This window comes from Synchiropus splendidus, chromosome 14, assembly GCF_027744825.2.
Source record: "Synchiropus splendidus isolate RoL2022-P1 chromosome 14, RoL_Sspl_1.0, whole genome shotgun sequence".
NCBI lineage: Eukaryota > Metazoa > Chordata > Actinopteri > Syngnathiformes > Callionymidae > Synchiropus > Synchiropus splendidus.
Genome location: NC_071347.1, coordinates 1,853,634 through 1,879,205, shown reverse-complemented (window position 1 = coordinate 1,879,205; position 25,572 = coordinate 1,853,634). Strand labels below are relative to the sequence as shown.

Below are 25,572 nucleotides of genomic sequence, written 5' to 3'. Positions count from 1 at the left end.
AGTGTGACATCTGGAGCAGAAATGCTTCTGGCTACGGGTTATTTATTGAGAATTCTAGGCTGGAAGGAAGTGCACTACTACTGTACATTTCCCTCCTTTTCCCATTGGATTAATTTGGCTGATATGTGTGAGTAATTATAGCTGTTATCTGCAGGAAGTATAAAGAAAGGCGCTCAGTAGGAAGGCACTGTGGCATTATCATGTGTTCAGGGAGAGGCGTTCTTAACTGCTTGTTTATTCTAGGCCTGTCTTGAACTCTTAAACTCTTAAAAAAGTTTATAACAAGTATCTAAATATGACTCACTTAAATTCGACTGTGTTTTTACTATTTATATGTAAAGCTGCTTTTCCACTGACTCGGGTGTGTTGTCTTTGTGTCCAACTGCTGCAAGACTATTATATATTATTTTTCAATTGTTCTTGTTGTTCAGTGAACTAAAATGACTATCCAGACCCTAACACTCCTCACTAATTAGCTCTGTAGTAGTATCAACGTTCACATCCTTCTGCATATTAAGCAGTTATAAATAAAAACATAAACATTGCATTTGTGTCTTCAATGTCTCTGCGTTTGTCAATGGGGCGTTACCATGTCAACGCCACTGGAATGGCACATCTAATGCAAATGTTGTTGCCACCAAGTATTATATAACAAAGTGATTTAGCAGGCCTGTGTCGAGAGCAGCAAAGCTATTGTCTCTTGCGTTCTTAATCTTTCATAGATGAATTTTGCCCCGAGCTATGGGAGAAAATCAGTGTCTTTTTTTCTGAGATTGTGAGGAACTGGATCACTCCCACTGTTTCCTCACAAAAGTCTCTCAAGTGAAAAGTAATATTTTCAAGCTGTCACCATAGGATTTGATTTGCTCATCCAGAAGATGCATTACCGCCAGCTTTTAACTGGATTATTGCAGATGCAGGCAGCAAATAAATCAAAACATTTCTTTCTTCCATGGGTCTGCCTTGTAGTGAATGCAATATTTCGGTTTACTTGCGGAGTGGACAACTGTTGTCATTATTTTCCATTGTTTAATAATACCGATATCTTTCTCTGTTTTCTCAAAAACTTGGCATTCAGTCGGTCTCATTACATGCAATTATGAAAATAACAATTAAACATCTATAGAACTCCAAGAAGAAAATTAACCAAGAAAAAAATGCAATGTAAATGCATATCACATTTTGTCATTTGAGAAATATTGATTAATAATTGAATCGCTGTGCCACAAGGAGGACATGTGTATCAAATGTGTTTGGAAGATAATTCTTAAATGTCCCTCCTTAGCCATACTGTTGAGAGCGCACTCGGGTTGCGGGGCCTCGCAGTGAAAATCGTCAGTGCGTCAAATGATACCTGTTCTAGTCACAGTGACCTCATAAGACCAGCTCAAGGTTCCACTTGGGTACCTTTATGTGGAATGGCGTAAGCATTCGGTATCGCTGAGCACTCAAATGCAAGTACTTGTACTCTACTAGCTTTGGAAAATACTGGATCGACGCATCCCTAGCAAAGACGTTTTGGAGGAGAATACCTGCAGAGAGTGTGCAGAATCAAGCTCTTACTGATATAAATCACTGAAAGGTGGATGATGCAAGCACAATTTGCATTCCGTGAATGTTATATATTTAATTTTGTCGCAGAAGTTTTTCGCCATTTCATGCCTTTTATTTGCAACTGCAGTCGTGGTTCGTCCTGCTTCACATGTATTATGGGAAGAACTTCAAAGTCATTTTGCCCTGTTATTTACGATTAGTCTGATATTTTCCATGTTCTTCAGAAATTTGAAGATGCTTTGCGTATTATGTTTCAGCCTCCAAATTGTAGCCTTTTTTTTAACCTGGTGCTGAGAAAGAAAGACAAAAACACAAAGACAAAAAGAAAACAACAAACAAGATCAGTATAGAATTCTCAACATATTCAAAAATACGTACATATGTTTCACATTTTAATGAAATGTCATTTATAAGTAGTTAGCGAGCTGAAGAAGTGTGGGCACCCCTGCAATGGCCAGCATTTCCTCATCTCATTTAAATAGTCACATAAAATTAACAACCAATATATACCACTGTCTTTGAATGAGCTTTGAATTTAACTTTTAGTAATTTGAGCTTTTCTTTGCAAAGACCACGTCTCATTACACAATTAAGTGAATGTTAGAGCGCTTCATTTTGCTTTGAGTTTTAATGATATTCCCTTCACTGTCAGCTGTGTAACTATAAATACCGGAATGTAGTGGAGATTTTGAAGTTGAACGGACTGATGACTTCCCCACTGCATGAATGCCGTCCCATATTTGAAGGCATTAGTCTTCACACTACAAAGACGGTTCAGCTTCTATGCTGTCATTTCACCAGAGAGTGAAATATAATCTTGTGGAGATGATGGAGGCAGTGGTGTATCATCCCACATCTGTCAATGGGGAGAGAGAATGAAAAATATGTGAATAGATGTGCACAAAGTGAATTGGATATTTTAGGTTCTGTTTTGAAAACAGGCGAAGAGGTGAATTACAGTTAAAATTCTACCTTTCCTTTTCTCCCTAGCTGCCACTTTTTTCATCACAGAACACCTCTGACAGTCGTCTCCACCCTTTCCAACCGACTTTCCTCCAATTCTGCCTTGATCTTTTGTTTGAGATGTGTCTGAGTTTGACGACAGGGTGTTATGGTAATTAGGAGAAGGGTAGAGTGCGTAATACAGCATTAATAATTCTCCTTGCAAGTTACACTTCCCTACATGTTACAAAACAGTGGATGCCGCCCCCATTCTGGGAAAACCTCAGCGTTGTCAAAATCCCTGTGTAGGGTGCCTTTATGGTGCTAAAGAGCTGAGGAGAAGCCCATGTGCTGTAGAATCCTCGCATACATCTTTGATGCTCCTAACTCCCTCATTCAATACCACATCTCTTCTCCAGAAACTTAGCCATTCCATCTGATCCACTCTGCATTTCTTCATCAGTATCCACAGAGCATCCTTTGTGGTTCTTAAAGTGTGTCCTGAACTCTTTCTTCACCCGTACACCTATTAATCTAACTTCATTACAAGTAAATAAAATAGACTATTGAAATTGAAATGAAAAGGATGAAAACAACACAAACGAGACAGATGACCCTAACATGCAAAGTACAAACCCCTATCAAAGCAAAGGCTTCAAAGGCTGTGTTTCACAAGTGTTTCATGCTCATGTTTTATTGTTACCACGATTTGCATGCTTTATTTTTTCACTTTTTTGTTTGTTTAATTTTTACAATGCATGTAAGGTATATTGACTAAAAAGGTAACTTTCACGTTTGACAAAGTTGAACAAATGGATAACAATAGTAGAAGAATAGGCAGTTGTTGACTCAAGTTCTTCTATCACCCTGGAGAAAGAAGCACATCATATCGCTAACTTCTTTAGAGCTAGCTGGCTGTAGTGCCTGACACCCACTCTTGGAATCTTAGCAATCGCTCTCTTATATAGCACCTGTTTGGATGGGAGAGCCAGCTCAAACTCCTCTGCTATTGTTAGTGGGTGAAGGAGGGCATGCTGAACAACACACAATCTCAATAATAGGATGCAATATATATTCCCATGCCCATTTGTTTGACAACAGATAAGACAGATATCGAGTGCACTCTTGCTGAATTCCACTATTAGTCATGTGTTACTAAGGAAATGACTTGTTGTGTCTGACAGGATGGACTGTGCCTGGGCCAATCTTGACCTGGTCAGGAAAACATGATGTAAAAGTTCCTGTTGTATGCTATGTCAATGTGGTTTCTTTCCACTGTACTACCCTGTGTGACGTTGGCTGACAAGATTTCATATCTACCCTTGTTTTAATAATCCTCATTATTTAATGTTTGTGTAGTTTATGTAAGGAGTCCAAATCACTCGTTCACAGTTATTTATTTAGTTTGAACCATCAGAATTTTTGATGTTATCTTCTTAATTACAAAGTAATCATTCTGTATTATTCTTATTCAAATTTACATTACTATTGTATGGAGAAAAATAAAGACATTTGGTCTACCAGTAGATTTAAGAATTGATGTAGAGCAAAAATGTAACTTTTGTGTACAAAATACACTGTATTTTTTGCATGCAGACATGGTTGTGAGTTTGAGATATATTTTTTTATCTCATCTGTTGGCAATTGGCAAGTAAAATGGTTTTCTCTTCATGGATGAATAGGAACTGTGGTTATATTGAAATGATGATTCTGTGAAAACAAGACGTGAACTGTGGCTTTGTAAAACCAATTGAATGGTTTTGATATTTTAGCTCGGTTTTCATGGACTAGGCTTGTGATTGATGTGACCTGTCTGTTGTGGTCACAGAGGTCACAGAGGAAAAATCTACCTCTGAGAGCAGCAACCAGCCATGTTTAGGCATGATGCACTGCTATACTCTGCCTCATTTTTATTGATTGGATTTGGTAAATAATTCTATAGTTAGTGAGTACAATATTGATAAATATTCATGTAATGCAGCAAAAACAATATTGTCGAGAGGGGGTGAGGAAACTGCACGTTTGAACAGATCAGACACAATGTGGTGAAAGATTGCCCTCTAATGGTGACAATGCAGCGCTGCTTAAAACAGAAGTACCTTCCCCCCCCCCCCCCCCCCCCCCCCCCGCCCCTCTTCCCTTGACCGTTTTTTGTCGTACTGTTTCTGCTTTTTTGTCAGTTTTATTCACAAGAAATGAGCCTGATTTGTTTATTTGCCTTTTCCAGGTCCACTTCTTCCACAAATGAAGAGTGACTGATTTTCATCCTACTACAGTGAGTACCTGTAGTCAACTCATGGAGGGGTTTCCCGTCCATTGACTTCCGAGGCTGCCCCCAAAAAGCAGGAGCCATGTCTGCCTGTAGCACCTTTACTGAACATGTGTGGAAACCTGGTGAGTGCAAAAACTGCTTCAAACCCAAAAGTCTGCACTGCATTGCCCAGAGCAGTGCAGGCAGGCCTTCATCTGAGCAGATGCCTCCAGTGTCCAAACAACAAAACTCTCAATCTCCTGGGGCCAAGACAAACACTCAGAGAGCTGGGAGTGGGTCATCCCGATCAGGACATTTTCGGCCTCCTGTTGCAAAGAAACCAACAATCGCTGTGAAACCGACGATGGTGCTTCCATGCTCATCAATGCGACTGGACTCAGAGGGCACCATCCAGCCAATACCAAGTGTCAGGGAATCGAGCAAAACATCAGCCTTCACGGTTTGGAACCACAATGGTCTGAACAGCAAAATTCCTTGTGGGTCTACAAACAATAACGAAGGAGAGGACGGCATTGGGGAGATTGATGGTTATGGACCACTAAGCCCAAGGACCCCAAGTGGAAATAACAATAGTGGGCTCACTGATGTCTTAAAAGAGATTGCTGGATTAGGCCCTGGCCCTAGTCCCGCTCAATTTAGTGCTTCTAAAGACTTGTTTTGGGATCGAATTAGTTGCTCATACCGGCGGTCACTTGAAAGAGGCCTTCCGTCTTCAAGTTGTTTGGCTATGGGAAGCAGCAGCAATGGTGTGCCGAAACATGTTTCTCTAAGTGACGGTAAGAAGATAATAAGCACAGAGGGCGGTCGCTATTGCTACCCAGAATTTTCAAGTGAAGGAGAAGATACAGAAGAGGATTCAGAAAGAGAAGAAGACGAAGATGAAGATAATGAGCATGAAAGCTGGGATGAAAGTGATGAAGAATTACTGGCAATGGAGATTCGCATGCGAGGTCAGCCACGGTTTGCAAATTTCCGTGCAGCCACGTTGTCCCCTGTTCCCTTTGCTGCAGGAAAGAAATGGAACACAGTACCGCTACGCAACAGATCACTCCAGCGTATTTGTGCTGTGGATTATGATGATAGCTACGACGAGATCTTGAATGATCACCCATCCATGAATTCCAGTGGGGCACTTCTTCCATGTGGATCTCATGAAATGCATGGCAGTGGCTTCCTCACAAATGCAGAGTCTACCACTTCTGTAGAGCCTTCATCTTCCCAGCCCGAGGATTCCTGTACACCGACCGGCAGTGAGAGTAGTTTCTCCAGTGCTTTCATGAGTAGAGTGAATTCGCCATTACCTTGTAAAGCTCCTGTCGCCTGCACTTCTCCAAAAAAAGAGTCACTTCAAAGAGCATTAAGTCCCATCAAGGTTACAGAAACTCATAAAGCTGTGCTAGCAATAAGGTTAGAAGATCAAGATGGTAGAGAAGGTTCAAAAATGCCACAGGCTCTTCCCGGTCAACCGGTTACCATCAGTTTTAGTCCGACAGAAGAGCAAGCTAAACCATACCGTGTTGTCAATCTGGAAAAATCACTCATTTGCAAACCTTACACTGTAGTTGATGTATCGGCATCGATGGCTAGCAAAGAAGAGTTTGTGCCAGACTCACAAAACAGGAACCTGGGTACACCTATTAGCCCAGCTTCAGCTTGTAACACTCCTGTGACTCCGGCCCCAACTTCTCCAGTTCAAATAATTTCTGCTGCTGTGCCAACTTCCCCTGTATCTGTTGCATCAACAACTGCCTCCCAAAAGAAATTAGGGAGCATACGTTACCAAGAGGTTTGGACATCAAGCACTAGTCCTCGTCAAAAGCTACCAAAAGTTGATCTTGGGGTTTTGCCGAGGGTAAACAACCAAATCCCCTCAAATTCCCAGCGTTCTAGTCACAAGTCTGCACCTACTTCTCCAGTGACTGGTCCTTCTTCTTCACGCACCGTGCCAATCAAATCCCCAAACTTATCAGAGATCAAGTTTAACAGCTTCAACAATGCAGGCATGCCACCGTTCCCAATCATCATCCGAGATGAGCCTGCTTATGTGCGCAGCTCCAAAAATGCAGTCAAGGTTCCCATCGTCATCAACCCGAGTGCATATGATAACTTGGCTGTATATAAGAGCTTCTTGGGTCTCAGTGGGGAACTGCCTCTCAGCAAGAGTGCGAGCAGCAGAGTCACCAGTCATACTTATGAAGAGATTGGGTCCATGGAGAGTGTCCAGTCCTCAACTGAGAAGACTAACTCTAGAAAAGGAACTTCAGAGGGAGGTTCCTTTGAAGAGCCCAAAGTGACCCTTAATGCAGCAACAAAAGCCCCTGTTTTACATTCTCCAATGACGAATGAACCCAGCACTGAAACAAGCACTGTGACTCCTCCTGCTGTGTTGTTACCTTTCACTACATCAACTCATTCGATTGTGGCCTCACCTGGGGGCTTGCCAAAAAGTCCTGTTTTCATTTCAATCAAAAAGGACTGCAAAGAGAGTGACACAGGTGGTAATGAATGTGCCAAAGATTCAAATGAGCCAAGTGGTACTTCAGTGTGCCATCGGGAGGAGGCCAGTGCTGTGCTCTCACAGATCGTCTCTTCAATTCAACCTCCACAATCTCCTCCTGAATCCCCCTCTGCGTTTTCCCAAACTTTCAGCTCAGAGGAGCTCTACTCAATTCCACCAGACGCCTTGAAGGAAACCTTAACCCGGCCCAAGTCTTTTTTCTCTTCCACTGATGTTTGTCTTTCTAAGCCGAAGAAAAGCACACCCATCAAGGTTTTGTCTAAATCACAGAGTGCTTCAGCTGCAGTCCCTCTTTCCAGTGCACAGTCCGAGCCCAATGTCCCTTTCCCTCCACCCAGGTCGACATCGTCCCCTTGCCATGCTTCAAACATCCTCCAGAAACATTTTGGGAACTGGACCAAGAGTTCACCTAGCTGTTCTCCTTCAGGACCCCTCGACGGTGAAGCAAGTAAAGATGCAAGACGAATTTCTGCTGATGCTGCTAAGCCAAAGCGTTGGATCTCATTTAAAAGCTTTTTTCGTCGAAGGAAAGAAGAGGATGAGCAGAAAGGTAAAGTTGAAAAAGAGAAAGAAAAAGGGAAGCTGGTTGGCCTTGATGGAACGGTCATCCATGTGCTCCCCCCGCCACCCACACAGAAGCAGAATTGGTTCACAGAGGCCAAACCTGAAGATCCCAGACAGAAACCAACCATCATATTCACATATAAACCAGAGAGTGGGGCGGGGGAAGAACTGCAGATTATTGAAGGCGGGGAGACATCTCCACTGACAGTGGCTGAAGATAAAGAATCAAGACCTCGGATTCCTGGAACCACAACACAGATACATGGCACCGAAGAAGATTGTGTCAGCAAAGAACTAAGGTATTTATATATATGTATATATATATCTATGTTGTGTCTTTCAGTCACATTTGTTTGCCTTTTTGTTTTATTTGCTTTGATGACTACATGTTCAAAAGTGTATTTTATTTTCCAAACTTTAAAATTGTAAAAGAAATGAATACACATGGAGGAATTACTCTGAATGAATACGTGTTCAGATAGATAGAGCCTTAATGCTTCATTGATCTCCTTCCAAGACAAACTCACATTTAAAGCAGCTTAAAGACTTAAGATTGAACTGGAGTTGGGTGCACAATTCTGAATTAAACTGGAAGGAAATAGCCTTGTAAAATGAAAAATATGGAATGCAGACATCTTGGTTAGTTTGTTGAAAGAATGTGTGCCGAAATGGAAGAAGACAAAAAAAAAAAAAAGTAATAATTCAGGCCTGAACATGCAGGTGTTGCTAAAGGATATTTTCAGTTCATTATAACTGAACATTATACTAAGATTCTGGATTAGACACATTTTTGATGGTTGGTTTGCTACATTGAGTGATGTCATGGATGTCATGTGGTAGTTGCTAATAAAGCAGAACAGAGCTTAATTTCTTTGAAACCGATCAGAAACATCAGCATTATTCACTCTCTTTAGTTAAAAAATACGGCATTCACAATGAGCATCAGAAAACTCAGTTTTGGGCTAAGAATTATAAAGCTCCCTCCATTACTCATGCCTACCCTTCCCCCCACCACTCGTTTTTTTTTTCAGTATCTGTGTCCACAGAAAATACGGAACTGCACTGAGAAATGCTCACCTTATCAAACAAACCAGTGGCGGTCATAACTTGCATTGGTTTAACATTTTTGATCATTATACAGAAGCTAAATTCCAATAAGTTGTTCGCTGGTGTGAGGTCCATGATTCAAATTCCTTTTGCATCAGTTTAATGTGAGTTTTAGCTGCCATTGTGTGTATAAAGTGAAACATTGTCATGTTTGTTTTATTCACCGTTGGCTGAGTGCCAAGGCTCTCAACGTCTGACCAATGGAAGTGAAGTCGGTGTGTGGTCAGGGGTGGAGGTACAGGATTACAAAATATACAAAAATATCACTGGCTCCATGACAGGAGCCGCAGCATGGAAGGGCCTTTACAGACTGAAATTTGAGTTTTCTACTGTGACTGGCCATCACTGACTGGTTTGCAGTGCAAGTTCAGGGGTTAACTTGACTCAGGTTTCTCAGTGAGCATTTTTATTGACAGAAGAGGGGTGTGTTCTCTGGCTCTGGAAAACACACCCACCTGAGCCAGGTGAGGAATCATTGCACAGTGCGATAGCAGGACGAGCTGACAGAAAACATAGATTGGAGGTTTCTGTCTTGGTAAATGAACCGCGCTGGTACGGAGCTGCTCAGCATGTTCAGTGACATCTGAAAGCTACTGTCAAGGTTTCCAGATGGGGAGCTGTGTGAGCCAGTACAGTGGGTGAGAACAAACAATTTCTTTCCAGCCACTTTTCTTATTGTGTCTTTCGATAAGCTAGAGGTATGTCTTTATTTGGCTTCCTATTTGTTTTCAACCAAAAATGGTTCTTTTCCTGTAATGTGGCAGACATGAGCTGAGGCGTCTCTGAACATGTCAGGTCATGACACCCAACATGTGTAGCAGTCTTAAAGGTATTTATTGAGTCAAAGTCCCTGAAGGCGTGTTTTCAGTCGAAAGTGAAGCTGTTGCCCTACATTTCCTTCTTTACTTGTGGCTTTTCAAGAATGTGAATATCTGCTTGCTATGATAGTTAATACCACTGCTTCTTTGTACAAGGTGCTCTTAGAGATCAAAAACGAACTTTGTTTTTATGTAAACATAATCTAAAAATCTATTTGATTTTCACTTGCCATCTGTATTACTTGATTTGGTTCACTTTTTGAGAACAACTTCCAAGTAGTGCAACACTTTAGTTCCTGGTTTCAGGATGTTTAAGGCAATAAAACTCTGGACGGTGCTTGGTATTTGGTTTTCATTCAACTTTAAAATTTAGTTTACTCAAGTTTTATTTAAAAATGCTGTTCATTGTAATGTGGTCTTATAAAGACTTTGGGATTTGCAAACTGGATTTACAGAAGACTAGGATTTTGCTAAATAACTGTTTGTGAGAAGAGAAATTGATACTAAGAATCCATGAAACAGCGTTTCTGGTTCACTTTTAGATGTAACTTAAAATCCAAAAATCATCTTCAACTTTATCTTACTTATTCTGTTGATGATGAACATAATTAAAATGGGTCAGGCGAATTAGCGATTAGTCTGATTCAGAGGCCATATTTTGTAAGTGTACAGGTACGTGACTTAGTATTGTTTTCGGGTGTATTTTTTAATCCACTGGGATCTTACTTAAGGCATTGGTCAACAAAGGAAGTGAGACAACAGACTTGTCATTTGTGATGACTCTTGAGTCAGCCTGTCTCACCTGGCAACACCAGTCACCTTTGTTATCGTTTCAGGCTGTTTAAAGGCTCCGTTGGAAGGATCAACTATCTATTTTAACCGCTAATATTACTCTACCTATGTGATCATTGTATGCTAAATGTGTGATATTTAATTCAGTTTTAACTGAAGAGGAACAGTTAGTATTGCAGCTTTTTTTGAGTTTGAGGGTCTTCATTCTCCTTGTGTTTGTTTACTCTGGTTTTTATCAGATGTCTCTGTATTGACTGTAAGTGTGTGCTGTTGTCTGCCAAGGGTTTCTTGCCTTCACAACAACAGCATCATGTTCATGTGTGCAAGATTTCTGCTCCCACTTTTTTTAGTTGACACAGTGACATTCTCACTCACTTCTCACACATACAGTACGTCATTTATTCCCAAATTAAAACTCAGAGAACACAGTCTGTGAGAGTGAGTCCAACACCCCTCACTCTCCAATAGATTTCCTGCTGATACGCTGCTGTTGATACAAAAAGGACTAACAATGTGTGCTGGATGTCCATACTCTCTTAATTTGTAAGAATTCTGTCACGTTTTGAAATATTTTTGATCATCAAACCACATTCGTCAACACGGACTTTCTGATTCTGGTCTTTCGTTTCCTGTAGTTGTTATTCAGACGTCCCTGCTTTTTGAGTTATAGTCTTTTCTTGAATTTTGTTTGCAGCCGTGCACAAGCCGGTGCTAGTGGAACCAGAGTGCAAGAGCTGCCAGGCATCACCCCTCTGCCAGCCCAAATAAATCTGGACCTGGTCCTGGGGGTGCGAGACCGCAACCATGTCAGCCAGGGAAGGCAGGCCACTGAACGCAGCATCGATGAGCTGGAGGAGGATGGGAACCAGTCTCGTCTCTCTCACTCGCCTGCCTCCAGCCAATGTAGTGCCACCTACAGCAATTTGGGTAAGAAACTTGCATTCAATGTTGTAAGGTGATAAAAGATGACACTGAATTCACTGAGACCTAAGATTCTTGGACCCCTTCCTGTTCTTGTGTGTGTGACTGTAGATCCCACCATGAGTGATAGTGTAATGAGAAAAGCAATGCTTTTGAGAGACAACTCTACATAAGAATGTGCCTCCTTGTTCAACACTGCTGTCAGGGGTGTGATCTCAGAACAGTTTGTTGTTAGCTACAACTTATTAAATCACCATCAATTAATGTCATCTATGATAATGAGGAATAGCTTCCTTTTATATTTGAGGTTTCTAGAACAGTAACTCAACATGACAGTTATATGCTGTTGCAACATGAATCTCAACGACAGAGGGCATTTACAGCTTTAACCAAATGTCGATGGTCGGGTGCTTAGGGAGCAAGCTGTTTAAAAATGGTGAAGTGATTGCGTGGGTTGGTGGTCCACTCACTTCTGTTTTGATTATGTATATTTGCTATTTCCATTGCAAGTCGCTGTCCACTCATTGAGCTTCCTAACATGATATCATGGTACTCCTTGTCGACCATTTCACTCAGTTCCTGTTTCATACACATTGATAATGATGTTAAATATTTCAGGTAAATGTTTCAGTTTTCTTTAAACAAGAACATTTTCATGCAGAGTGGCCCGACGAGGGCAATAGCTCAAATAAGCCGAGCCGAACTTGTGCGTAATGTTGTGAGGTGTCTCCATGAGCTCTTCAGTCCTTCTGGTTCAACTGTCTGTACTATTTTAGGGAAAATTGAATTGCATTTTTTCTGGCGGACATTGCAATTTTGATTTCATTGACGATTTTGTTCAAATCAAGCATCGCTGCAATATAGACATTGTGCGATAAAAATGTAAGTGAAAGACTTGGATCATCATTCGATCCATTGATGGCCGTTAAGACCTTTCTAACTCAGTGGAGCTGTGTCAAGATGAGACACTCCATACTGCTTCCTGGCCCAGCATTAAAGACGAAATCACCCTGAGACAGATTCCAATGATGAAGATATCATAAACAGCGCCCCACCCTCGCTCACCACTCACTGTGCATTAGCTTGGTCAGCAATCGCGTGGGACTGAAGCGGAACTCATTACATCATCGAACCAGTGATGTGGTGAAGCAGCTACTTGAACACTTCCTTTCTAATGTTGTTGTCTTCCCAATTTCCAGAACAAATCAGCTCTCAACACTGTAAAAAGGAGGAAAAAGAATATGTCCTGCCTAAGAAAGTGTGTGGTCTGAAAGATCAATACAGGAGCAACTGTGACCAAGTGAATTGTCCACATTCTTCTTTCCAGCCTGTCAGCCATACTTACAGATTTTGGCTGCTTTTCCTGTTCTCTAGCATCACAGAATACAGAGCACTTTCTCACCGTACAGTATTTATCTGTTTGGGAGAAGCTTCTCCCCTCCCCCTCTTCTCTGAGTATTACAGTTGTGTTGCCTGTTGGTGTCAGTCAGTATAAGTCTCATGAATGGAAGCAATGGACAGCACCTCTCTTTCGAACGTCTTTTGCCTAAAAATTAGGAATTAATCACCGGCAGGTATCATTTTCACTTCTCAGGTTATTGATGCTTTATGCACTAGAGCTTTTTTCCTTCCTCTAAATTCTTGTTAACGCTCTGCTCATTGCGCAACAGCTCTTCTCATTATGTACTTTGTAGATAATGATGGCAGCATTGCTCGACTATTGAAATACGTTTCTTACTATTGTTTTAAACATGTCGACGTGTATACGGTGGGATCCTTAAGTTCAAATTTGATTGTTCATGAAGCCAATCAAGCCATGGAATCTAGGTCGGAAACCAGATAACAGAAAGTGAATTAATCCATTGCTGCTTGGGTCAAGGACAGCAATTAATGCTGAATGGTATCGCAAGTTATTCAAGTCATTGAATCTATATAAATGTTTGCCTCTAATATATTTTATACATAGTCTCTGCTTCGTGATGTACCTCTGCTGCTGCAGACGGATTTGAGAAGGAGTGAGGAAAATAAGAGTAAAAAGTGTGGAGTAAATGTTTATCATCTGTTTCCTAAATAGCTGTTATTGTTAAAAGATTTACTGACATTTACTCCCTTTTAGCTCAGTAATAGAATCTGTTATGCAGTTGTGTTTGTAATGTAACTGTACGTAACCTCACATCAGGCTTCACTGTTGGTTTTAGAGGTCTTTAGAGGTGTGGCAATGCTTATTAGAGGGCAGGGCATATATCTAGGAGTACAAACTCTGAACAGAGACAGGGCTTCATTTGATCATACACACGACATAATTGGAAGTTATTAAAAGTGAAGTCATGCTATGTTTGTATTTATATGTGTGCTTGGATTCAGCTCTGTAGTATCTAATGACTGGACTAGAATTACTGCTGAAAATACTCAAACTCAGTTAAGATTAGGCTAAAGGAAGCGACTGTGGCTTTTCTTCACTGTTTTTCATCTAAAGCAAGATTCATGTTTATTAGGGTTTTACTCATTGCTGTCTGCAATGGTTTCACTGCATGCGCTGCTTTTGTTCTCAGTTGAGTTTTATTATTATTATTATTTTATTATTATTATTATTATTATTAGTAGTAGTAGTAGTAGTAGTATGATATACTACTCAATACTTGTCTTCAGTTTGGGCCATCCCCTATTTTAGGGCTCAAAGCAGCAGCAGAAATCGCTGCTGTAACAGCACTAACCTGCCATAATAAACGTGCGTGGTGTTCAGTTCCTTTATTTACAGCTTCAGCAAATCACAGACTGCTTCTGGCTAAAACCCAGACCTAAAACAACAACAAACATTTCAGTCATCTTACCTTCTAGCCACGCCCATCGTTGTGTTCAGGCGCGTCGTAAAGCATAATCACCCAGGCCGGAACAACATGTGGTGATAAGAGTTTTACTGGAATTAAAGAATAGTTGGTTTTGGGAACATTCGTGTTCGGTTTGGCTTTTGGTGGAACTGTGCCCCTTTAGCAAGTTTTTGTTCATTCATTTCCAATGAGAATGCATTCTGCCTTTCTTAGAAGAAAAGAAACAACAAGCACCAATCAACCTATGAGTATTCACTGCCTGGTGAAGTGAATTACACAGAGAATACGTTTGCAATGCCATCCTTTTATCAATATGCCATGCTAACAATGCAGATGCAGAAGATAAAGCTGAGCTATTGACTGCATTGTGTTGTTGATAACCTTTTAAACTTGTCTTAGCATATGAAACATGCACAGTGAGCTCCCAGCACATACTGCTTCTGAAAGGAACCCGTTCACACTCTGAAAGAACCCAAATGTTAGTGTTCCATTCTACTAACCTGTCCTCAGGGGAACTAAAGAGGTGTGCTTTTATTTTTATATATTGTGTGGTTTGGGACCTGAGGAATCTGGACTCATACAGTGAGATTTTGCAGGTGCATTCAGCCAACCAGCTGGTGAATGCACCAGCAGCACATCTGGTATGAGATGGGCTCTATTTTTGTCATGCTTCTTAGATTTTGATGAAAATGTCTGATGTTAACATCAACTTGTAACTCATATTTTGTTCTGCATGCAGTCTTATCATATTGATAGTGATGAGCAGGTGCATTCTTTGCCTGATTCTAGATTAATTTTATAGAATGTACCATGCTAAGTGAACGAGGAGGTGCTGCAGTTTCCTTGGCTGGATTGCCACAGCTTGGTTTAGGAGGGAGCATTTGAGAAAAATTAGTTCTAGTTCCAAGTAGGATTAAAAGCCTTAGGTTTATCCTTACTGCTTTTCCTTAAGCGTATCTGAAGATCTGAGGCATGTGAGCGGCCACAACATTTAACATTTAAATCATCATATTGAAGATGGTGATCTCCATATTGTAGGCACAAGAAAGTAAAAGCGATGGAAGTATCAGTGATTGTGTTGCCAACTCTCCAGCCTTGTCTATTTCTCCTGGTAAGCGACCAATCTTCACATCAGTGCACCCTCCTCCACTTATGAAGTTAATGCGGTTGATGGATTCCCATCACTTCTGCCACAAAAACTCATTTGAAGTTACTTTCAGGACCCCTCCTCAGGTCCAAGGGAATTCAATAAACCTTGCCATTCGTCCAGTTCCCTACTAGAAAATTGAGGTCACCTCCAGCCAGAGACAAGTGTGCGCTCACACTGCCTCTTTAAGCCCCACTGCAAAGCATGCTGGTGCTTCGTCACAATCCAACCCATAGCCTCTTCAAACCTCCTAAAGCGTGAGAGGACAGAGGTCTGGAAACTTTCAAGTGAAGCATTCCACTCCATTGAGTGTTATCATAATTTTGATTTGTTACACAAGTTATATTTGTTGCACAATTAAATTTAAGTCACATATTTTAAATGTGAATTGTATTTTAAAGATGAAAACATTTAAATTAGGCTCTTTGTTAAGTGCCTAACTTTATCTAGGATCGGCAGGTAGCAAGACAGTTCTCATGCTTATTAGTGAGCTGTCTACCATACTTCATGCATGGTTTGTCTTTTAGCAATAAGTTGGTTATGTCAATGCCAAAAGTTGATTGCTAAAGGCGCTACAAATTATATTGCTAAAGACGCATAAACATTAAATAGTTTTTTTTGCAGCAAATAAACAGAAAGCCAAAATTCAACCTCAGGGGTTCCATGCTAACAAGCTTTTGAATGGTGTCGGGATGAGGTCATCGTTCCTCAGCTGACTGAACTTTCCTGTCTTGTAGGTCAGTCCAGAGCAAATATGATCCCACTGAAGCATCCCCGAAATATCAAGGCATCAAACGACACCCTGGCTTCCATCGACTTCGATGGCTTAATGGACCAACCGTCTCTTAAAGGCACACCACCTCCTTTACCCAAGAAGATTCTCCATCGACCCAGCACAGAACCATGCACCGTGGGCAAAGAGCCAATCCAGGGATCTCTAAAACCCCACGCTGAGGCTAAACCTGGAGGCACAAACCTTAGTGTGGCCAATCCCCTGTATGACTTGGATTCAACTTGGGACACCGCCAGCCAGAGCTCTTCTTTGAGCTCTGAGCCACAGAGACCTCAGGAAGTGGAGTGTGGGGACTCCCTAGAGAGACAAGCCACTGCTAAATCCACCAAGAAGACCCGCCCTGCAAACAGCATGTCTTCTCTGGCTCAGTCTCCACCTGCACCTAAAGAAAGAGTCTTCCCAAGCATGGAGTCTTTAGCCGGGAGACATCGTAAAACCAATCAAGTTCCTGCTGTTGGGGCCAGCTCCAAGCCTCATAGAACCGCTCTGTACAAGGGTCTAGAGAGCTGGGATGAAGTGGTGGGGAGGATCCGCGGACTCCACACAGAAACGCTGAGAAAACTGGCAGCCAAGTGCGAGGATCGTTTCATGGCCGGCCAAAAGGATCACTTGAGATTTGGCACTGACAGCTGGTCCCACTTCAGGCTGACCACAGGAAAACCATGCTGCGAGGCTGGAGATGCTGTGTACTACACTGCCTCTTACGCCAGGGACCCACTGGTCAACTATGCCATCAAGGTGGGATGTGGGTTTTTTTCCTCCATTTACAAGATTACTTGATATGTATTAGAATTGTGCTGAGGAAGTGGAATGAACCTTCTCCTCTTGCTGCTTCTCTCATTTCACTGGTCCTGCAACTTCTTTTAAAGGACAATTAATATTAACAAATGTTTCATTTAGTTAATTATTATGATTTGCTGAGATTACATGATGTGCCAGTCAGTTATTGAGAGCCTGCAGAGACTGAATTCCATGACTTGCTAATTAGGTGCTGTTCATTTTTAAATAATAAAAGATTAAAGATTTCAAGATTAAAAAGGTCAGAGTGCCATCTATTGGACTATGAAAATCCTTACCTCTTAAGCTGAGTTATGTGTTTCAGCTCCCCTATTTGCTCATACTAAATTTGTTCCATTGAAATGTTCGGAGCACATTTGTCATGCTCTGGATGGATCGTGTGCCAGAAAAACAATCTTGGATAGTACGGGTTGTTGACTTCTTTTGTTTATGTTATCTCTTACTTAAGTGGCTGGGAAAGCAGAACTTATGTTTTGAGGCACAGGACTTGTGAAAAAAAAAAAAGAAAAAGAAAATGACTGTGCGTGATAAAAGTGAGGGTCTGCACCTCTGTGTCATTTGCATATTAATAAACTGGCGATGCTGGTTAAACGGTCATGCCTCCATGACAGCAGCTTTCACCTCTTAAATAGCATTATTTAATAGCTGTATTATTCATTTGGATTGTCTTCATCATAAAAGCAATAACAAGAAAAAGGTTTTGTTTTGGACGCCATGATTGCAGACACACAAAAGTAATTTCCATTTCATTCTGAGGTGTAAGGAAAAGAAAAGAAAAGAAAGGCATAATGAAGGCAGTTGGCACTCTGAGACCTTCAAAGCTACATCTTGGAATGAGCAGAAACCATCATGAATCATTGATGTGCTGCACAAACTTATTGTAGCTGACATATTATAGTACACTCAAAACACTCTCCTAAGCAAACAGTAACGGCGTATTAATAAAAACTGTTGAATAAAATGTCCCTCAAAAAAGATTAAATAAATGTACCACTTAGCTTTATGCTGGTGCTACGAGCTGCTTAGAGGGGGCCTGTTGTCCTGTTTTTTAAGCTCATCAAATCTCACTCACTACTAAAGTAGCTGTACATGAAAATAAATGTTAAATATTTGTGTTTTAAAAGGAGCAAGCAACAGGTTGAAATGGCTCCCTCACTCTGCTTATATTGAATGACTACAAAGAACGACAAACTAGCATTTAAACCATCTTAAATAAACGTTTTGTTTTATTTATGAATACCTTCTTTGATGTATTATAACTATTACCTTGTTGCTGTATTTCTTTCTTTAAAAAAAAAATCCTAATTTATTTTATGTCATACACTCTGAGCTGTTTGGCCTTTATGCAAATGATTGAAGGTTTTTTTTTTTTTTTTTTTTTCGCTGATGGGCTCCCTCTGTGCTGTTCCTCCAGATCTGTCGCAGCACGGTGAAGGAGACGCAGCAGCAGTTCTTCCACAGCCTGGCAGTGAGACAGAGTCTCGCCGTCCACTTCAACATCCAGCAGGACTGTGGTCACTTCCTGGCTGATGTCCCCACGCGCATGCTCCCATGGGAGGAGGACGAGGATGAGGAGGAGGAGGAGGAAAGTGATGACAAGGAGGAAGAGAAGGCAGAAGAGCAACAGGAGGTCAAAAAGGGAGATGTAAATGGAGAGGAAGCAGAGGTAGAGAACAATCCGTCAAGTGACACTCCGGGTATAAGTCACATAAATGCAGCTGGTCACCTGAGGAGCCGAGTGGTGGTGATCACACGTGAGGTTCCGTTCCAGACAGTGGCTGACTTTGTCCGTGAGGGCATCTCCAGGCATGCTCAACAGCCTGAGCTGTATGAGCGTCAGGTGTGTTTGCTGCTGCTTCAGCTGTGCGCAGGTCTGGAGCACATGAAACCGCATCACGTGACCCACTGTGACCTGCGCCTAGAGAACCTGCTGCTGGTTCACTGTCTGCCAGGGAAGCTGGACTCTACCGAGCTCAACAACAATAGCAACTCCAGTGTGTCGGCGACCAGTGCCGCTGGGGCCACATGCCCTGCTCGACTCATCATCAGTAACTTCTCACAGGCCAAGCAGAAGAGCTCTCTTGTCGCTGTGGACCCTGGTACACTGAGGGACCAGTCACGACTTGCTCCAGAAATCGTCACAGCTACTCAGTACCGCAAGTGTGACGAGTTCCAGACTGGGATTCTCATCTACGAGATGCTGCACCAGCCGAACCCTTTCGAGGTGACGCCAGAGCTCAAGGAGCGAGAGTACACATGGGCAGACCTGCCGCCGCTCCCCAGCCGGTCTCTCTACTCGCAAGGCCTTCAGCAGCTGGCTCGGCTGCTTCTCACCGTCAACCCATCAGAACGCATTCGGATGTCGGAGGCTCGAGCCTGCCTGCAGTGCCTGCTCTGGGGCCCACGGGAGGACTTGTTCCAGGCTTTAGGCTGCACCAGCTCTGGGTCATCATCCAGCCAGCGTGATGCAACTCTCCAGAACTGGTTGGACTTGAAGCGGACCCTGATGATGATTAAGTTTGCGGAGCGCTCGCTGGACACTAGCTGTGGTGTGAGTCTGGAGGACTGGCTGTGCTGCCAGTACTTGGCCTTTGCCACGACGGACACCCTGAGCCGCGTCGTCCACATTCTGCAGCTGCCGCAGAACCCGAACCAGTCCACTCACATGCCACATAACCAAGCACATCCAGCACCCGCAACAACCCGCACCACTTTCACCTGACTCAGACACAGCCACTCTGAGCTGCTGCAGTTACCATGGCAACAGAGATGTACTCGCTGTGGCTTCACAAGTTTCTTCTTCACCTGCAGAGATGCTAAAAATGACACTCCAGATATTAATCAGAACTGCGTTAGAACGTAACCGTCAGTACCCTTTGCACAGCAGCTTCTTTTCCACTGTGAGTCATTTCTGGGAACATTTCAAGTCTCCAGGACTGTCCCAGTTTTATCTCTTTTCCAAACAGATTCTCCAATGTTCAGAAGAGAAGATTTTCAAATCAATTGTTGATAGAGGAGACAAACAAATCTGTTTTTGGTCACTACAGCCAAACAGTATTTTGCTCACAATTGTTGTGACCCCAAACATATTCCTTCAGTGTTCTTTAGAACCTACAAGTTAAATTGGAGCTGCACAACAGCACTTCACATGTGAGAGGAACACGATGTGCACTCGGTAAAAAGATCTGTCATCACTGTCGCACACATTAGTGCAAGAGCACTCAAGTGCCTAACTTTGTCTAATTTTAATACACCCATTGTTGGATTGTTGCCAACAAGAGGTTGGTTGCCACAACTCACAACTCGAAGGCTTTCCTGCCTTTTTTAAATGTATTTTATTTTCATTTTTTAATTTAACACTGACAGTACAAAACACTATCGGCACACTGCAAATGAAGAAAATAAAACAAAATGACAGTCAACTAAAATACTACTAAAACGTTCCAGACACAATACATACAAGAAAAATGAAGTAGAAGTATACATGTCAGTTTGTACATTGCTTCAAATGCTGTGTTTTAGCATTCAATAGGTCAGGGACTTCACTTTTTATGGGAAGAGAAGAGGGAATCAGATGGAGTCCTGTTTTATACAATTGAGAAAGGGTCCCCAGATCTCTACAAAGAAAAACAGAGACCTTATCATTTAACCACTTGAAGCATGTCGGGGAAATCGACCTGCATTCACTCGAGATGACTCTCTTTGCCACAATGAAACAAGCTTTTTGTGTGTTCCTTTTTTAAATGCTTTCTGAGAACCCCAAAACCACCGGGGTACCACAGGATAAGCTGAGTGTTTGAATGCTTTTATAAAGAAATGGAAGACCTCAAAATGTTTTAAGTTTTGAACAGGACAAAAATAAATGACCTAATGCCCTGTTGCTGTTAGTACGTTCATTATACAATGGAGAAAAAGACGGGAAGATTCTCCTTTCCTGTTTAATTTGGGTGAGGTGATTCTCTCTGTCCAGCACCAAAGTCTTGTTCATTTCAAAATGTTTTAATGCAGTAAACCTATTTTATGACCTAACTTCAATCCCTAATGCTAGTTTAGCTGTATTTTGGAACAAAGTAGCCAGCTGAGTCTGGAGTTTAATTCACTTGAGATCTTGAGGATTTAACTCTCCTACTTCTGAACTTGCACTTCCCTTACATATTCAATGAAATCTGAATCTGTATTTACCATTTATTGGCTTATTTTAAATGATTTCTTTGCTCTTGTGCAGCTCAAATTGGAATAGGTTTGAACTTAGCCATTATTTAAAGAGGAAGCTTTTGACTATTTTCTTACAAAGGTCACTATTTTTGACTTTCTCATCCTGGCACATAAACTGACTCTGCAAACACAAAGCAATTTGCTCACAATTGCTGGTGAACGAGGATGTTTCAGTGACTGCACTTTGTGTTGTGTTCTTCAAGTTGGTTTCATGTCCTCACTGATCTGCTCGAGGACGAAGTAGAGTTTGTGAACAAAGCTGTTCTACTGATGCTGCTGCGGAGCACCAGATGTCACTGAGGTTTTCTGCTCAGGTTTTTGGGCTGCACAGTATCAAGCATTATTTGTAGCTTGTTGGCATCAGAATCAGCACATTACAAAACCAAATGTGTGCGTGATCCGGAAACTATCAATTGGATGCTGAACAATGACAGAGTGAAATGTTGCTTACTTTTCATGGGGCTGTATTTGAGACACAAAGGGTGAGCGCTGTGACATTAAAAACACTGAAATCTGGCCATCATCACTTGTCAATATAACCCTGGAATGTCCTTAAATCCGTCTCCAGTAGTCATACTCAGACCTTCAGAGTTCCTGGCTACATGCTGCTCTGTCAGGCATCAAGCTTTTTCATGATTGCTCGATGCTACTTCACGAATAAGAGTGTTCCCTCCAATGAAATATTAAAATAAAACAGATAGATATCTCTTAAAAATAAACAACAAAACCTTTACAGTCACAAGTACGTTGACGGTAGTAGGAAAAGCACACAAACTAGTTGACCGTACAGAGAAAAAAGGCCATTGAAGGGAGTCTTCTATGTTGCCAGTGATACTCACACAGTATAGTCTTCAACATAACACCGTGGGTCACAAGGTGAGACGAGTCAGGTGTGAAACAGGTCCTGGTGTGTGACAGTGCAGCAGATTGCCCACTCTTTATCCTCTCATCGAGCAGTTGGCAGTGGTGGACTGCCGGTCCTCCTGCACATGTTGTGCAGCCCTGGAGTGCACATGGTCAGCTGATGCTTGTGTGTGTCAAAAGGAAGTAATAAAACATCCTGTGTGAGAATTTGAAAGCAAATGTCAGAAATATTCAAGGATGAGACGGAGCAGGTGTGTTTAGTTGCTGTGTACTCAAGAATGTTTGTGACAGCACTGGTGGCTGTCCTTTTATGTAGAGATTTAAAGCGTAAATATATATATATATATATAAATATATATAACATGAACATACACACGTCACTAACTTCCATGCAATATTTCCAGTCAATTTTTAAGTAGCATTTTGTTGTTTTAAAGCTTTACTTTCATCAGTGTTTGGTCTGCACCTGAGCGGAGGAACATTGACAGAGTTAAGACTGCAGTGCAACATGATTTTTGTTTTATGAGTAGAACCACTCGAGCCTGAGTCACAGACGGATTCTCAGTACAGTGTACAGTGGACGTCGACGCCCTTCTGAGCACTGGTTGTCTCACCGATGCTTCTTCTGTCTTCCTGCCCGCCAGTGTTTCTTGTTGACCTCATTAACCAACAGTAACAATAAATATGTTTTTATATTTACACACATTGTCACTTGGGGTCTTTCTTCTATCATCTAGGTAACTGCTGCGATGAGTCATTGTTTTTGCTGTTTTACTAAAAAAGTAATTTCACATAAAAACAATAAAATTAATGATTTGGAACATGCCTTTCATAGTCAAGTCCTGATAGCTATATTCACTGATTTGGCACAATTTAAGTGGGAAAAACAGCAAAGGATTGCTATCACAGATAATATGAAATTTAATTTGTAGTACTAGTAATAATGATGATAATACCCAATGTCACGTGACCTTAATATAAACAATTTACTGTCCACAAACCCTCTCGATTGCATGTCCTTGTTTTGAGGCCGCCATTTTGCAGTTAAAAAAATAGAAATAAACGGAAATGTGAGAGCGTGTCATGGTGATGCAGTACTTAATAATTACCACTAGACGGCAGCATCGGTGGAGACGGCAGCGTCTACTTTCGAAATCATCTTCAATATTGAACGCATTTACAAACGGTTGACAGGAGCGATAACTGGAGGATCGCATCTTATTCAGTTTGTGGTGTTAGGTCAACTCCAACTATAACCAACTGGGACCTCAGAGCAGAGATCATGAAGTTATTCAAATTAATGAACCACTCTTGACCTGCACTTTCAACTTGGAAGCTCACGATTGCCATCACATAAGGTGAGTCATTTGGGTGAAATATTGATATTTGTTGATAGCGAACACAAACAGTTGAACTGTTGAAATTCAATGTTTGGGGCTACAATTGTATTCCTCCTGCATCTTGGTTCAAGCAGCTCCAGGGTACACCACATTTGTCAATGATCCATAGTTCCAGTTTTGGTAGTTAAATCTTTTACTTTTACAAGATGTTCACATGCTACCAACTCCATGTTTGACTGATCTGTGTTTGTTTATTTTGACAAAATGTGAGCTCTGTGTGAGTTTCCACCTTCATTTTCTATTCATTCATAGTCAGAGATATTGTGATTCCAAACTCACATTGAGAACCCACACTAGCAACTCGTGGACCGGTGTTGTGAGCTATGTATGCATGGCATTTCTCTGCTCACTGACTAAAGTATACTCCCATGAACAGCAATTTTTTGCCCTTCATAAAACTTATGGCTTATCTGCACTTGGAAATGTTCCATATGAATATCAAGTGAACTCACTTGTTCCCCGGAAACTTGCCTGTTCTAATTGACTCCAAATCACACTCATAAAAGGCTGATCCTCACCCTGCAAATGACCCCCATGAATAGCTGGTAAGAACCCCACTGACTCAACAAGCACTGTAACAAACCAAACCATTGGCCAGAAACCACTTACTGCTCCAACTCAACCAAAGCATTTGTGGACTAGTGCGAGAGTGGCTCATGGATTTCACATCACAGTCAAGCACACACTCAGTGTCCCCATTTTCAGTCTCCAGCACCACTCACACACTTAACTGATTCAACAACATCCCACCAGAAAGGCTCCTGTCCCTGTGTTTCAAGAACCTTGTTTCTAAACTACTTGCTAAATTTAAACTTGGACTTTAAATGTCGCATATATATATATATATATATATATATATATATATATATATATATATATATATATATATATATATATATATATATATATATATATATATATATATATATATATACACACACACCGCCTGGCCAAAAAAAGTCGCCACCAAAAAAAAGGGGTCATACACTCTAATATTTCGTTGGACCACCTTTAGCTTTGATTACTGCACGCATTCGCTGTAGCATTGTTTTGATAAGCTTCTGCAATGTCACAAGATTTATTTCCATCCAGTGTTGCATTCATTTTTCACCAACATCTTGCATTGATGATGGTAGAGTCTGACCGCTGTGCAACGCCTTCTCCGGCACATGCCAAAGATTCTCAATGGGGTTAAGGTCTGGACTCTGTGGTGGCCAAGCCATCTGTGAAAATGATGTCTCATGCTCCCTGAACCAGTCTTTCACAATTTGAAAGAAGGAAGAAAAAATCCATTGATGGAATAACCTGGTCATTCAGTATATTATGGTTGTCAGCTGACCTCATTCATTGAGCACATAATGTTGCTGAACCTAGACCTGACCAACTGCAGCAACCCCATACCTATTTGCTTAGTTAAATCCAGGTGGCGACTTTTTTTTTGGCCAGGCAGTGTATTAATCAAATTTATTAGAGAATTTGTGATTAATTAATTTCAATTAATTGCAGTTTAATTGTAGAAGAATATTTGTCAAAATAAGCCACATTTTTCAATTGGAATGAATTTGGTATATTACTGAATCAAATGATGGACCCATACATACATTTAAACAACAAAATATTGTTTATTTTGCATCAGCTTGACAATGGTACAATAAATCACGATGGTGGCTATATTCAAGTTTTTTTATACCACCTTATTGAAACTAACGCTCTTTTAATGTCTTGAAAATATGTGTAAGAATTTCAATTTTAGAACTATTTCAAGTACATTCAGAGTAGTGGACACCCTGGCCATTGTGTAGCGAAAAACATCCCTGAACAAAAACAGACTCAGCTTTTGTTCAGGGATTCCTCCATGTTTGTTGTTGTTGTTATCATCCTAGCTGCCACGTGTCTTGTGCATCAGTGTGATCAGTGGATCAGGAACTCCCGCACTTACAAAGGTTCCCTGTTGTGTGGAGAGCAAACTGTTCAATTAAATTAAATCAAAACGATTAAATGCGATTGAAATATTTAAACGCGTTAATTCCTATTAATTA

General features: G+C 41.3%; 1 protein-coding gene across 1 annotated transcript in view; it reads left to right on the top strand.

Annotated features, from left to right (window-relative positions):
- Nucleotides 1-22,798, top strand: part of peak1 (pseudopodium-enriched atypical kinase 1) — a 56,111-nt gene extending 33,313 nt beyond the window's left edge. The window contains exons 2-5 of the mRNA XM_053885500.1: nucleotides 4,724-8,149; nucleotides 11,262-11,494; nucleotides 16,201-16,994; nucleotides 18,469-22,798. Coding sequence (XP_053741475.1) covers nucleotides 4,848-8,149; nucleotides 11,262-11,494; nucleotides 16,201-16,994; nucleotides 18,469-19,776 — 5,637 coding nt within the window. The 5' untranslated portion in view covers nucleotides 4,724-4,847 and the 3' untranslated portion in view covers nucleotides 19,777-22,798. The remainder of the gene's footprint in view (nucleotides 1-4,723; nucleotides 8,150-11,261; nucleotides 11,495-16,200; nucleotides 16,995-18,468) is intronic.
- Nucleotides 22,799-25,572: the final 2,774 nt, after the last annotated feature.